The 15,971-nt window shown below is 38.4% G+C and overlaps 1 protein-coding gene across 1 annotated transcript in view; it reads right to left on the reverse strand.

The window, feature by feature from the left end:
- The window catches only part of LOC122790655 (exonuclease mut-7 homolog), a gene marked incomplete in the record, with an annotated part of 2,442,473 nt that overhangs the window by 688,284 nt on the left and 1,738,218 nt on the right, over window positions 1-15,971 (reverse strand). The window contains 2 exon segments of the mRNA XM_044058180.1: window positions 1,880-2,043; window positions 2,146-2,359. Coding sequence (XP_043914115.1) covers window positions 1,880-2,043; window positions 2,146-2,359 — 378 coding nt within the window.

Here is a 15,971-nt window from a genome sequence, read left to right on the forward strand (position 1 = left end):
CACTTAAATTCCTACATCTAACACTACACTAAACTAAACATACACTACTATCTACCCACTTACTTTAACCCAAACCCTAAGGTCCGTCACTATCACACACTCACCTAACCCGCGCCCTAACTCACGTAAACCGCCCCAACCCTAAAGTCTGTCACTATCGCACACACGCCTAATCCGCGCCCTAACCCTAACTCACTTAACCCGCCTGTAACCCTAATGTACAAACAATCGCACACTTACCTGAACCCAACCCATAAGTTTCCACCACAGCGCTAAGAATAGCGAAGCCACAGAAACGGCAACCAAATTCGCTGTTCTGCAGCTTCGCTATTCTTCGCGTTCGCTGAATAGTGTTCGATATCACAACATTCAAAGTTTTAACACTTCGATGTTCTGATATAGACCCGTCTCTACATCCCCAACACAATTAACATAGACCGTTGCATGTCAAAGTTAAATTAAATCTCCAAGAAGTGGTGTTCTCCACTTCATTTAACTGGAAAACAGCAGCAGATTAAAGTGAGAATAGCTCAAGAACATGGGCTTTCCTGATTTTGATCAATGATAACAGACTGACATTATGTTTTAAAACAACAAAAGGAATGATGCTTTGGGAAAAATGCACGTACAAATGAAATTTCAGCCCAAAACCTCACAATTACTAACACAGAAAGGAATAAAGTAAAATAACTGCAAAGAAAAGAAGGGAATTCTGTTTTTTTAAACAAATTCTGCATATATTCAAGGGAAAGCAAAAATAAAAGGCACTTTTCTGTTAATGGGGCAGCAGTGATCGCCACCTTTTGACATTAAAAGATAGTTTTGCTCGGCACCCTGCAAAACCTTTTGTGATAATGTGCAATTTGTGAATAGTTGCCTAAGTAAATTGAGTGTGCCTGCTAAAGTGTTTGCATGAATTTAGACATTTATGTCATTTTAGCCAGCTGTATTACTGATATGCATATGTCTGAAGTAGTGAAGGGTCTACACTCGCTTTAAGTTCAAATCTTAACAGCTCTTTAACACTTGGCCGGTCATTAATGCTGACTTCTGGCTTAAGCTTTGAATTTCACCATTTTTACTTTATCAATGTGCTCATGATAGCAGCACTCTGATTTATATTGCTGGTGGCATGTGTCTACAGAGTATAATCAACATTACTGTACAGGTTAACAAAATGGATGGGGTGCTTGTCCCAGATTTTTCCCTTGTAAACGTTAGCTGAAACTTTTTAAAAGTGTGCTGTTTCTTGACAAATCAGATATAGATTAGCAAAATAATGCGATCCTCAAAATAATGTCAGACATAAGTGGGCAAGTGCTCCTGGGTTGCATCTGAAAAGGGGTCATTTGGCTTACCCTGCCAAATAAGTAAGATGGTATAAATTACAGATGTTTTTCAGTACATACGTATTTATGTATTATATGATGTTAATATTGTCTTCATTGTCAGAGTGCTATTCATTTTCTGACATGTCGGTAGTACTTGAGTGTCCTGTTGTGCTTTTTCTTTTGCCTTTGTTCTCCAGCCATGTGCTGCAAATGGGGACAAAGGGCTTTGAGAAATAGGAAGATGTGGTGAAAATGTGAAAAGGAAATGGGGACAAAGGCCTTTGAGAAATAGGAAGATGTGGTGAAAATATGAAAAGGAAATGGGGACAAAGGGCTTTGAAAAATAGGAAGATGTGGTGAAAATGTGAACATGTAATCACGATAACATTTCTGAGACTTTTTGGTGTACATTTCACTGCAACATTTATGTTTGGGACGACTGCTGCCCCGTTAACGGAAAAGTAAAATGCTGTCACAGTAAAAACTCCACAAATATTTCTAAAACTGAAACAAATGGAGAATTGTAAAGATAAGCGACATTCAGAGACCTCTTTAGCTGGAGTAGGATGTGTCTTCTGTTTGCTCTTTGCCTTTTCCTCTTTGGAAGTCTTCCCCTGCTTCCCAAGCAACACCGCCTGGAGATCAACACCAAAACGATCAGGATTTTGAAGCAAAGTATTATAAACATCCAGTAAACAGTAGGCATCAATAGCTGTTGAGGGAGACAGGAAAACTGCTTAGCATTCATCCATGTGAACAGGTTTATTCTTAAACTCTAACAACTGGGATACTCTAACAACAAATTCCAACTGACCAGCATATACTATCTGTGCTTTCCGAAGTGGTCGCTTTTCCCAGTTGGACAGCTGCTCTGTTTTGTTCAGTGGCTTGCCCATCACATGTTGAACAAGTAAGCTGAGACCTTTCTCTGGTTGTCTTACCACTCTGCCTTGACAGCTTGCAGTAGCAGACAAAACATCAACCACTCTGGAACCAGTCACGCTATTGTTACTGTGCCTTTTTTGCAGCTATAAACAAACAAAATACATCTTTTTAGCTTACATATGTGAACACTTGGATTTTTTATGTACCTCAGAATGAACATACTTATGTTTAAATAAATGCTCATTTCAAAACATGATCACCAAAACTAGTTACCAAATAAGTGCAGGTAAAATGTAATACCTTAGAAAGGGAAATAAAATTATTTTGAGAATCACTCCAAGTCAATGAAAGTGAAAAGCTCGGGAACCTTGACAGCCAATAACCAGTTAGCCACCAAATCTACCCAATTTAGAGTGCTTCCAATGTGTCTAGTGATCCAGGAGAAAGTCGGGCAGACCTTTCTAACCAGTTTTCCAGGATATTAGTTTCATAAATTGCATACCTCTCAGCTGTTATGACTTATTCATAGCACTATCATTTTTGTCCACAGATTTAGGCTTGTTCCCTTAAGATATGTTCCTCATAAAGTTAGACATAAAATTCAGTCTACAAAAAGTACCATTAATTATCTGAGCTCTAGTACCCAAATACTCTCTATTACTAAAAATAAAAAGCACTTCTTCTCTGACCCACTGGCTATGACTTTTAAGCTTAAACGTTGAGAAGCAAAGCAAAATAATTCAGTGAGCAAAAACTCGATAAAATACTCAGGACAATTACTGCTGCCCTTTGTATTACAATATCATAATCACCCCCTTTTTGAAAGGAGACCATCACCCATTATTCTTAAAAAGGTTCAGAATTATATCATAAGTATTTTTTCACTGCACCCTAAATTAAAGGCTTTACAAATATATTTTTTCCAAATTGTTGTCATCTCAACATGGCACAGTTACAGCAAAAACTCTTCTAAATTAAAACACTTCTGGGAATGCAAAGAAATAAAATGATCAAAGTAAACCAACAAAATCACTAGTACAGATATCATGATCTGGCTATAATGTTACTGAGTCTGCAAGGGAAACATTACCGGCAAAGAAAATCAAATATGCCATCTTAAAGCACACCATTTCAAAGATATAATGAGGCTCCAACACACTCTCTTGGAAAATCTGGACACAGTCTGTCTATATCCCAGGTGGTGGTTACAATGTCTGATTCAAAGGTCACATTAAGTGACAGGAGTGGAGTACAAATGGTGGTGGTTGCTGTAGATAATTTCCAAAGAGAACAGCTCTTTGTCACAATGCATCTGTCAATTCTAACGTCATTTTGGGAGTCTTGCTCTTTCTAACCACACAAGATTACATTTATAAACAGGTGAGTGCTTTTTTTGGATAACTTACTTGAGTAAAAAAAGACTGTCCCACTCTTCAAACGTTTGTATGGCCTTTGTATTGGCCATCTGAACAGGACTTCATCTTGCCTCTCTGGTGACTGTTTAATTTTGGTCTGGAGTACACCACTGAATGCACCTTATTATTATGCTCATAAAAGAAGACAGTTACAGAGGAAAATCCACAGGATGGACTAGAATCCTCTATAGCTGCTGCATGCTATCAAACAGGTAGTTCCTGGAAGTACAATCAGTGTTTGCAATTCTGGTTGCTTTGCCTATACTGGCTATGAACCAGTCTAGAATATAATTAACTGTGGCCATACTGGAGTTCTGCTGTGATGAATACACAAATTACTACAGAAACTGCACTGGACACTATTAAAAGGTGGCCCATGGGTTTATCTGATGGACTTGAGAATGCAAAATATTACCTATTACTGTTAAATAACAGTTTTGTATGAGGTGGGAGGTTGTTATTCTTCTGCTATGGAGATACAGATTATATCAATCAATTATTATTAGACAACTGTCAAATGGTCCAAAAAATAAATTTTGATATCTGTACAAGGGTCCACTTTGTAATTTCGAAATACTGAAATCCCGAATTTCAGTATTTCGAACTTACAAAGTCAAATACTCATTTCCGAAACCGGCAGAAGTGCGAAATTAAAAATACCAGAGTACCAATATTTTGAATTTCTGCTTCCAGTGGTACAGAATGTGGATGTTTTGGTTTTATTTTGGTAAGTTTGTGTGTGTCAGTATGTTGGTTAGGGGTTTAGTGTGTGTAAGTGTGTGTTGTGACTGTTCTGCCTGTGTTTGAGGGACTGTAAGATGTGTGTGTGTGAGTTTCGTTTGTGTTACTGTTTGTGCAATCTCGGAGTTAGAATATATAAGTGGGGGGGTGTAGTTTAGATTAGTTTGTTTGATTGTGGGGGGGGGGTTTGTGTATGTTTATATGTGTGCTGCATATGTAGTGTGAGTACGGGATTTTGAATTTCGTGGTTGTGTGTTTTCGAGTTTGTGAGTTTTGGTTGGGTTTTCGGCTTTGTGGTTTCAGAATACTGAAAATTGGGATTTCAGTATTTCGAAATTGCAAAGTGGACCCCTGTACAAATAGAGTTGTCAGTTATGACATCTGAAATTGTACATTAGTATGGCAAGTGGAAACAATAACAGTTCCTTAGTATTTATTTTATCATACTATATCATACGTAACCAGGTATTTTCCTTTATAAGTGCTTTAATTTTTAAAAACACCTTGACAAGCCTTGTGTGCCATCTCTACTGCTGTCTTTTGTAAAGAGGCAGGGGTGATCAGCCTTCTGCATTTCAGAAAGTATATATTTTTTAACACATTTAAATTATCACTTAAGACATAAGCAAACATACTTTTTCTAAAACACCTTTATTGAATCATCACTTGTGACATAGGCACATTTATATAAAACTAATCAAACTGTATTAAGTTAAAATTAAACATTATGCTTCACATATGTTGCTGTACATCATATAACCTAAGCAACATTACATAAATTATTCAATTCCTGCCTTTTTTATTTTTTTTAAAGAAGAAACATCGTTATTAAACCAACACTTATAACATAGGCAATTGTAAAGTTATATAAATGAAAACAAATCACACCGACACAATCTTAGTTGCAAGCATTTTACATCACAAACCAAACTGACACTCCCATTTGCAAACATTATATATCACTTATCTACCCAAAAATTTTCAGTCGAACATGACATAGTTCATAAGTCCTGCCTTCATTTAAACTTCATTCCCTCCACTCTATGTATTTCTCCCACAATTCCCATTTTCCTATGTAGTTTGCTCCCACCTTCCTTCATTTAAACCTCATTCCCTCCCCCTCTGTGTATTGCTCCCACAATTCCATTTTTCCTATGTAGTTTGCTCCCACCTTTTTCAAAATATCTTAATTCCACTTGCTTTATATGTTATTATATTCACTACTTCTAATACATTTGGTTTACATTTTGATTTCAATTTTCTAGGAATTGTTTTTGGCAGCCACCATAGCTAGAGACAGCTAGGCGTCAACATGTCTAGGCGATTCCGATTCTGCATCATAGCTCAGAAAAATCATCTGGATAATAAAATATAAGCAGTCAAAATGTTTTTAGTCACTTTAGTCATACACAGGCCAAGCATATTTTTATCAACCAGAGGAGTAGTTCTGGAGAGCAATTAATAAAGAGCTGAAGGACTTTATCTGTGAGGGGAAGAGGGCAAGAGTCAAGAGGGATAAGCTGATTCTTCCAGTAGAACAGGGCGATAGGCAAACATACATTAATATAACTTGTTCCCAGTTACAAGCATTATACATTATGTGTTCTTTTTTATAACTATCAGTCTAACATTACATAAATTGCCCAATTTCTGTCTTCCCATAAACCTTATGTTCCTCCTGAACATTATTCTACATGCATTGTTCTCACAATTTCCATTTATTTCCCTGTAATTTCCTCCTACCCTTTTTTTTTTTTTTTTTTTAAAGATCCCACTTCCAATTCTTTTACCTCTATTACAATATTCAGTACTTCAAATACAGCTGGTATAAACCTTCATTTCCATTTTTTAGTAGCCACCAGAATGAAACTTACCAAGGCCTTATTATGTCTAGGGATTTCAGATCCTGTATACCAGCTTAAAAGAATCATTTCCCGAGTTACACCAATTTGTTCACCTAATATTTCTGACAAAGTACTCTGAAGGGAACTTTTAAAATCTACCAAGTCATTACACTGCCAAAATATATGTTCCCATTTAATTTATTTGTCTTTGTTTAAAAGGAAATTCTGACTGGGTAATGCCCATTTTCATGGGAGGCTCGGAGAGAAAAGCTCCATTTGTTTACACTGCATTACACTAAGTTCCAGTTAAACAAAGAGTAGTTACATTTCTACTTACACTTGTACACAAACAGTAGTTACTGCATTCTAAGATTTTACAGAGGTGGAAGTTGCTAAAGAGAAAGCTGAAGTGCAACTTACTGGATTGTACAAGCAGCAGTTATGTATAAAAACTGTTTTGTCATTTCAGTGAGGTTGAGTATTCTGTTTAAGAGTATTTGGAAAGTATCATACGGAGAACACAAAGTCTTAACCTTGTGATGGTTAAAATTGGTTAAATTGGCTTGGTTAAAATGTTGTTTAAGCAGTGGTTTAAAACTACTGAATTTGTTTGAGAGTTTTATTTGTGTGGGGATACTATTCCAGACTTTAACAATGTATTAGGAGTAAAGCGAGTCTCCTGCAACATTATTTGACTTGTTTGTGAGTAATAGTAATTTGTTAATAGAGCGAAGGTCCCCTGCTGGAGGGAAGTAATAAGTTCTGTAGTGCAGGGCATTTTTCTGGATGATAGTAAGTTTGTGTGCTGTAGTTAGTTGTGTATGTTAGGTAGTTGTGTAATTCAAGCTAGTTTAATTGCTTTAAGCTATGACAATAGTGGGTCCTATGAGGGATACTGGTGGAAAATTTAACTATTTTATTGTAGCAGGAGGGAATTTTCTTTCTTCGAGTACTGTTTAATTTGTTAGGATAGAAGTTCATAGGTTGGTACTAGGTTACAAGCCTAGCCATACCAATTCCCTGGATATTTCTTCACACAATATTTACTTCCCTGGACCCCTGTCTAGCAGGGCGACTGACGTGATTCCCCTTCTATCTCCCATCCAATTGTCAAGGTTCCTTTTGAAGAGGGCCAAAGAGGCGCTCTGCTTGACATGTACGGGCAGTCTATTCCAGAGTCTGGGGAGTCTCTGGGTCAGGAAACTATCCCTCCAGCATGTTTTGTTCATTGTGGTGACAAGGTTTAGATCTCTGGAGCATGTGGCTCTGAGGGACTGGGATTTCCTTAAGTGTAGCATGTCCAACAGCTCTGAGTTTGACATGGCTTTGTATGTTAAGCAGAGATAGTCTCTGAGTAGACCATATGCAACAGAGTACAGCTGGAATTTTTTTTAGACGGTCAGCATAGGGCATCTGCTTTAGACAACAGTATAACAGAGTTGGCAATAAGGTGGTGGCTAGAATTTTTCTAGCAGTATCTATAAGGAATCCATTAAGCCTGTTAAGGAAGCCTACTTTCTGTTGTGTAGATTTAATGGTGTGCAGTATATGCTGGTCATATCTAAGAATGTCATCTATTATAACATCTAGACGTTCACTGTGAGTTATAGTTTCAATGACAGTATTATTTGCTGACTTTATTGTAAAAGACTGCTTTTGATTTTAACAACCTTGAAGGTAAAAAGCATTAACTTAATTTTCATGGGGTTGAGTAAGTGGTTTGCCTCTTTGAGCCATGTTTCTACAGAGGAGAAAGCTTTTTGGGTAATGTCTTGGAGCATATTTATTGTTGAGGCAGCACACTAACATTGAGTCATCCGCATACTGAAATAACTAGCATGGTCAGTGGAGGTCATTAATGAATTAAATAGGGGAGGATCCAGGATAGAGCCCAGAAGGACACATGTGGAACTGTTTGAAAAGATGAGTAGGTCTGTTGCCATTTAACAGCTTGTTGCCTTCCAGATAGGCAACTAAAAAACTATAACAAAGAATACTGTGAATGCTCTACTGAGGAGAGTCAAACAAGCAGTTGCTGGTGCATGACAGTATCAAATGCCTCTGACAAATCTAACATCATGGTGGACAGAAGCAGACCATTGTTTCTATGTTGTTCTATGTTGGTTTATTACACTGGAAAAATGTAGTAGTGCAGTAGTAGTGCTGTGCTGGGATCTACAGCCATGTTGTGTTTCTGAGAGCAGGTTATTTGAGGTTTGGTATTGCATCAGCTACATATAGATGCATTTCTCTAATATTTTTGGAGGGGGAGAGAATCTCTATCAGTCTGTAGTTATTGAACACTGTAGACGTTCCACCGTTGTGCAGTGGTATGATGTAGTTACCTCTTTCTTCCCCATCACACCTCCAGTATTTGACATCTCCTGAGGAAAATTCTTTGTCTGATTACGTTATAACAATTCCTATGCTAACACCTCCAAGCAAAAATCCTAAATCTTCTAGACTCCAATGCATATTTGGTAGCCATACAGCTGTCTTCCTATTGATCCCTTCCTTGTAAATTTCTTATCCAATCCCTCTCTTCCCATTTTTTCTAACCTCCTCTGACTGATTCTTATATGCCCTACTAATTTATCCCCTTTTTAACTAAAAAATCTAGCAGAGCAGGTCTTTGATTTAGGATTCTTCTCTCCCTTTCTCTTTGCCGATACTAACTTGTCAGTCCCTGGTAGGCAAAGCAGTCTCTAGCCTGCAGTCCAAATATTTTCTTGGCCTCATCCCATTCTATTACCTTTTCCTCTAGTTATTTGCTCCCAAAACCTTGGTTCCTTTGACAATTTTCTCCAATAAATTCCAGTCCCCTCTTGCCTATTCTCTATCATTCCTATCAGCAAAATCTCCTTTCTCCATTCTTGTGTTGGCTTAGTTCTTAGAAATACTTTCTGCTACTTTATTAATATAATATTCTGTGTGGCTGTTATTCTACTCTTTAAGGGTCATCATCCAAAATCCCACTCGGTCATGTCTTGAATTTCTCCCTACTTCATCATCATCCTTTCTACTTTTATAACTTTCTACTTGTGTTATGTAAATCAGCCTAAACATTGTAGCTATAAAATATCACTTCAAATCAGGTAATCCTAAACCACTTTGTTGTAAAGGAGGATCAAGTTCTCCCACTCAACGCGTGCCCTCTTCCCCTCACAGTTAAATTCCTTCAACTCTATTAATTGTTGTCCACAACTTCTCCTCTGGTTGATAAAAATATGTCTGACCTGTAAATAAAATGCATCTTACTATCCATATCCATCAATAAGAGTTTCCATTTTCTCAATTTTTGTATTATCTTTTATTTGCTATCTTCCTACATATATCCTTAGTTGCCATAACAGAAACCTTTTTAATGCATTCTCTTAAGTAGGTTCACAGATTCACAGAAGTTAACTAGGCTAACGGCCATATAATCCTTACAAGCCTAGCCATATTTATATTGAGTCGCCCCAACTGTCGGTGGTTAGGTGAGTGAAGTTCGCAGAGGTAAGTGTCTATAGAAGTCAATAATGGCTTGTTCTGTCCAGGAGAGACATGGGCACCACCTCACGAGTGAACTTGCGATCACCTATCCATTGATCCAGGTTGCATTTGAAGAGGGTCAGGGAAGTGCTCTGTTTCAAGTGAATTGGAAGCTTTTTCCAGAGAAGTGGCAGTCTCTGGAAGATTATCTCTCTCGCATGACCTGTTCATATCAGAGGCTAGGTTAAGATCCCTGGAGTGAGTGACCCTCATGCAGTTTGATTTACGAATCTGAAGCATTACCATCAGGGCTGGGTCAAAGACTGCCCTGTAAGCCAGGCAAAGTTCACCTCTTAGCAATCTGTAAGAGACAGAATATAGTGACAGGGCTTTCAGTCTTTGCACTTACTTTTGTGTAGCCTGTAATTTTTTTTTCTTTAAACAAGAAACATCTTTATTAAATTATCACTTATAATATAGGCAGTCATACCTTCATATAAATGAAAACAAACCATTTCTTAGTTGCAAGCATTATATATCACACACCATACTGACAATTTTAGTTGCAAACATTACACATCACTTATAATCTACTCAATCACCGTCAGTCAAACATTACATAGCTCATTCAAATCCTGCCTTCTTTTAAACCTCATTCCTCCCCTGTATGTATTGTTCCCACAATTCCCATTTTTTTTACTATGTAATTTGCTCCTACCCTTTTCTAAAGATCCCAATTACAGTTGTTTTACCTCTGTTACTATACTACTTCTAGTACAGTTGGTTCAGTCTTTGATTTCCATTTTCTAATAATTTCTCTTTTGGCAGCCACCATAATTAGGGTCAGCAAGGCCTTACTATCTAATAGGCAATTCCAATTCTGTATAATAGCTCAGAAAAAAACATTTCCCTAGATACACCAATTTGCTCACCCAGTATCTTTGATAGAGAAGTCTAAAGGGAATTTTAAAAGTCTGCCAACTCATTACACTCCCAGAAAATATATTCCCAATTACCTCTTTCTTCCCTATCACACCTCCAACATTTGCTATCTACCCGAGTAAGAATTCTCTGGAATCTACTTGGGGTATAAAAATATCTATGTAAGAATTTCCAAGCAAAAATCCTAAATCTTCGGGATTTTGTTGCATATATGGGAGACATACATGTATCCCCATTGTTTCTTTGTGAATTGCTTATACAATCTCTCCTCCCAATTCTTTCTATTGGAAGAATCATATTATCCCACTTGACTCTTGCAGTCTTTACTTCTTCACCTCCCAGATAAAACCCTTCAGCTCTTTAAAAACAGATATCCACAACTTCTCCTCTGGCTGATAAAAATATTCTTGACCAGTGTACAAGACTAAAGGAACTAAAAATATTTTAACTGCCTGTATCTTACTATCCATATACATATAACAGAGCTTCCAATTTCTCAGTTTTTGTATTATCTTTTGTTTAGTTTCTTCTCAAATATCCTTAGCTGCCACATTGGAATAATTTTTAATCCATACTCCTATGTACTTAATTTTATCATGCGCCCATAAATATGGATATTGCCTTTGTTTTAGCTTCATTAACTCTGTATCCTGAAAGGATCTGAAAATGTCTCAAAATGTTCCACAACACTGAAATGTCCTTTTCTGGTTTTATCGGGTATAAAACAATGCAAATAACAAAGGGAAAAGAGGACACCCCTGCCTGGTTCCTCTGCTCAAGCAGAAATTATCAGAGAGGAACCCACCCACTTTAAGTTTCGCCTCTGATCCCTCATATATGCTACTAACCAACCCTATAATTTTATTAGGGAATGCAAATGCTTCCACTGTCTTGCTCAAAGTTCCAGCTTTCCCTACCAAACGCTTTCTCTGCATCAAGACCTACCAACAACAGTGGTATTTTTATTGCATTCTGCTTCCCTCTGGATCATCAATGTTCTGTCAGTGTTCTCAAATATTTGCCTCCCCTCCACAAAAACCACACCGACTCATATCTATCAATTTTGGCATAACATTTACCAGTTTTTAGCCATTATAGACAAACACTTTATAATCATGTTTCAGTATTGAAATGGACCTGTAGGAAGCTGGATCTGATGGATCTTTACCCTCTTTAGGTATTACAGCTACTAGTGTTTTCTTCCAGAATGTTGGTACTTCTCCTCCTCTTAAAATGCTGTTAAACAAAACCTTCCAGATCTGTTATCAGTTTTTCCCTCCTAGCTTCCGAACTTCCACAGGGAATGCCATCTATTCCTGGATGCTGGTTATATGTCACCATTTTTATCTCATTTCCTCCTCTCCTAACTGCTAGCAATTGAGCCTCATCTACCTTTAACCTTGACATATTTAGTTCTTTCATAAACATTTCCATTTGTACCTTTTCTTGATTTCCATATTTCTTATTTTCACAAAATTTGCAAAATATTTTTAATACTTCTACAGGATCCCTTGTTATCTAGCTCCCTAAGTCTGGCAACAGCCCTTTCTACTTTCTGTTGCCTGAGTAATCGTGCTAAAAGTTTTTGTGCTCTGGAATTATTATTGTTTAACAGCAATCTTTCTAAACTCATGCAAATTATGAAAGTAATCCCTTATTTTCTGTTTAGCGTCCTGCAGTTGCTCCCCTTCTTGTTCTGTGAAATTCCCCCTATTTTGCAATGCTTTAACATTTGTCAGCCCCTCTAAATAAATTTTGTTACTACTAAGCCATATCTCCCTTTCTTTTATTTCCACCCTATTTTTAAATTCCACGTAATTTTATCCCATACCCTAGTTATATTTTCAGAAGTTTCTATAGTCTCTAAACTCCTGAATAATTTCCACTGCCCATTCCTTAAATTCCTCTCTTTTCATCAGATAATGGAAAAACGTCAGTGTCTCGATTTTACTTCATTACCCTGTGTTTTTTATTTTAGTTACTATTGGTGCATGAACTAAAATGGTTATTGGATGTGTATCAAGACTTTCAATGAAATATACATGTTCCTGTTTAGCCTTGCCCAGTTACTGTATCTTCGGGAATGATATGTAAATTCACTCTGAACTCTTAGTACTGAAGTCACATCTTCCATGCCAAATACTTTCATAAATTTCATCAAAAATCTACCCTCCTTTGTTATACTTTATTTTCTGGGTCTCGCAGACACCTCTTCAATGCTGCAAATCAAATTCCAGTCCCCACCTATAAGTAATATTTCTTGCTGAAAGCCAATTATTTTTCCCAGAATTTTCTTATGCTCCATTATAGCAGTCTTAGGTGGAATATAAATACATGCCAATGTAATCCTCTTCCCTTACCGGTAGCCTCTTAGTACTACAAATCTACCATTATAATCTTTTTTTATCCTTTTCTATCAGTATTGGCGCTCCTCTTGTAATTAACACAAGTACTCCTCTTTTCCTTTGTACCAGGTATTCTGCTGAATAACCATCCTGAAAACCTTTCTTTATCAAATTCACATGCTATGTTCCTTCCAATCATGTCTCCTGTAGCACAGCCATTTGCCCTCTATATATTTATCTGTGTCTGTAGACATACTGCAGAAAGCATAATGTGTAACAGCTATTTTAAGTGTCTAGTTACAGCTTGTATGTTATATTCATACATTGTTTGGCAGGTTACATTTTATACAGTTGTTTCTGTCACCTTTTGTAGCTGATTTTCTTTCATGTCCTCTATTTCTTTTTCCCTGGCATCCAGGAAGTGCAATTACTAGCCAGTTACTGAGATTTACAAAAAAATATACAAGTCCACTAGCTTTCTCTGCCAAGTTTGTTTTCACACTGGGAGCAGTAGAATTAAGCCATTACTCAATGTGCAGCAATCTTGGAAATCTCTACCCTGCAATGTTTTGGTCAGAAACCTCTGTGGTCTGTCCTACTGTTGCAGGTATCTGGAGAGATACAGGCAAAAGGGAGCATTGTACTCAAATATTGGTCTGATGAGGGCTGAGTAGACTGGAATTATAACATCCTTAGATCTAGATGAGATGCCTTTACTTTATAAGATGTGCTGCATAGAAGGACTTCCTTACTACTGTGGGTATGTAGTAGTCAAAGTTTAGGTTGCTATCAACCTGAGTACCCAGATCACGTACCACTGGGTCTACACCTAGGGGGGAGCTGTCTATAATATAATTTAGCAGGGGGATGTCAGCTTTACCAAAGGAAATAACACATTTTTTTTGCATTTAGCTTCAATGCATGGCTTTGGCACCATTTGTCTGCGTTAACCCCATCTGCAGTATATTAACATCACTGGGGGACTCAATAATTGCTCTCAATTTGCAATCATCAGTGAACTTGGTCAACCGCAGGCCATCCAAGTTGGCCTGGACTTCTGAAAAATAAATTCTGAACAGTAACTGGCTCAGCACAAAAACCTGTGATACAACACTGGTGACTGGTCTTTCACTAGAGTTGAAGTCGCTCACTTGGAACAACTTGTTACCACTCCCACATGAGGGGAAAACATATTGGACCTGATCATCACCAACATGGGGACACTATACTCCAGACCAGAAGTGTATCCCTCACTGGTAAGATCAGACCATAAACTAATCTCACTGGATATTCACATCCCGACCCCAACCCCTGCCCAGAAAACCACAGTGAAAAACTTCTCTAAAGCAAATTTCACACGGCTCAAAACCGAGGCGAAATCCTTCAAAGCCCCCAGGGCTGTGGAAAATACGGCCCAGACCGCAGAATCCTTTATAAACGCATTCTATGAACACCTTCAGGAATGCATGGATCATGCAATCCCAAATAAAACCAAGACCAATCCTCCAAAGGCAGACGTCCTGTCTGGTGGACCCCAGCCATAAACAAACTATACAATAGAAGGAGGAAGCTACTACATGATAGAGCAAAATCCCAAAAAGGGAAGGCATCTCTGATCAGTATTAGCAAAAACTACGGGCACTCATAAAATCGTCTAAGGCCAGCTTCGAGAGAAAAATTGTACAGGACACTAAGGATAATCACAAGGCTTTCTTTAGTTATGTTAGGAACCTGGGTGGAATTCCCAGATATGCTCAGAATTAGTCCAAAATGACAAAAATACACCGAGCCCACAGACATTGCCAACATCCTAGCTGACAGGTTCAGTGCAAACTTCTCCCCTCTCCCACCAAAAGGGCAAATATCTATCCCAACAGAGTGCTGCCCCTGACATCTCAAATGCTCAGGTAAGAGCCGCCTCTCCAAAGCAAAAACACAGCATCAATGGGACCAGATGGTGCCCCGGCTGCGTCCTACATGAACTCCAAGAAGAGCTAAACCCAAACATAAAACTACTGTTCAGTCTTAGCCTTACTACAGGATATGTACCCAAAGAGTGGCGTACAGCAACAGTGGTCCCTCTCCATAAAGGTGGTGCCTCAACGGATCCTGGAAACTATCGCCCCATAAGCCTGACTAGCTTGGTCTGCAAAGCTATGGAAAGGATCATCATGGACCTCATAAATAAAGATATTGGGGACCTACAGACACTGGATCCTACCCAGTTTGGCTTTGTTAAGGGCAGATCCTGCCTCTTAAACCTGGTCGATTTCTTTGAAACAGTCACTAAGGCCATTGACGAGGGGAAGGTGGTCCACACAGCCTACCTGGACCTCACAAAAGCCTTCGATACAATACCCCACTCGGGCATTATAGATAAGCTCACCAGCTTAAATATAAACCCCTATGTCACTAGATGGGTTGCAAACTGGCTCAAGGACAGAACCCACATGGTTAGAATTGCTGGAGCCATGTCAGACTCCAAACCAGTTACAAGTGGCGTCCCACAAGGTTCAGTCCTGGGACCTCTCTTGTTCGGTATATATTTCTCGGCGGTACAGGCCAACACGGAAGGACTGTGGCTGACCAAGTTCGCAGATGACTGCAAACTGGGCGCCATAATCAACTCTCCAGCCGACACAAGCATCCTCCAAAAGGGCCTCATAGAAACAGACAACTGGTGTCAGAGCCATGGCCTCAAGCTAAACGCCAAAAAGTGTATAGTCATCCCCTTTGGCAAAAACAAAGTGCCCACAAATTACCACATAGGTGGTAATCTATTAAGTACAAAAGAAGTCATTAGGGACCTGGGGACCCAAGTTGATAGCAATCTCTCATTTGACAACCACGTGGCCAAAGTGGTTAGAAAAACATTTTATGTAGCCCACCTAATCATGAAGGGATTCACATCTAGATCAGGGGAGGTCATCGTACCTCTTTACTCATCCCTCATCAGGCCCATAATTGAGTACAATGCCCCTTTTGGGATGTACC

Source organism: Protopterus annectens, chromosome 16.part0 (genome assembly GCF_019279795.1).
Source record: "Protopterus annectens isolate FY-2018-M chromosome 16.part0, PAN1.0, whole genome shotgun sequence".
Classification (NCBI taxonomy): Eukaryota; Metazoa; Chordata; order Ceratodontiformes; family Protopteridae; genus Protopterus; species Protopterus annectens.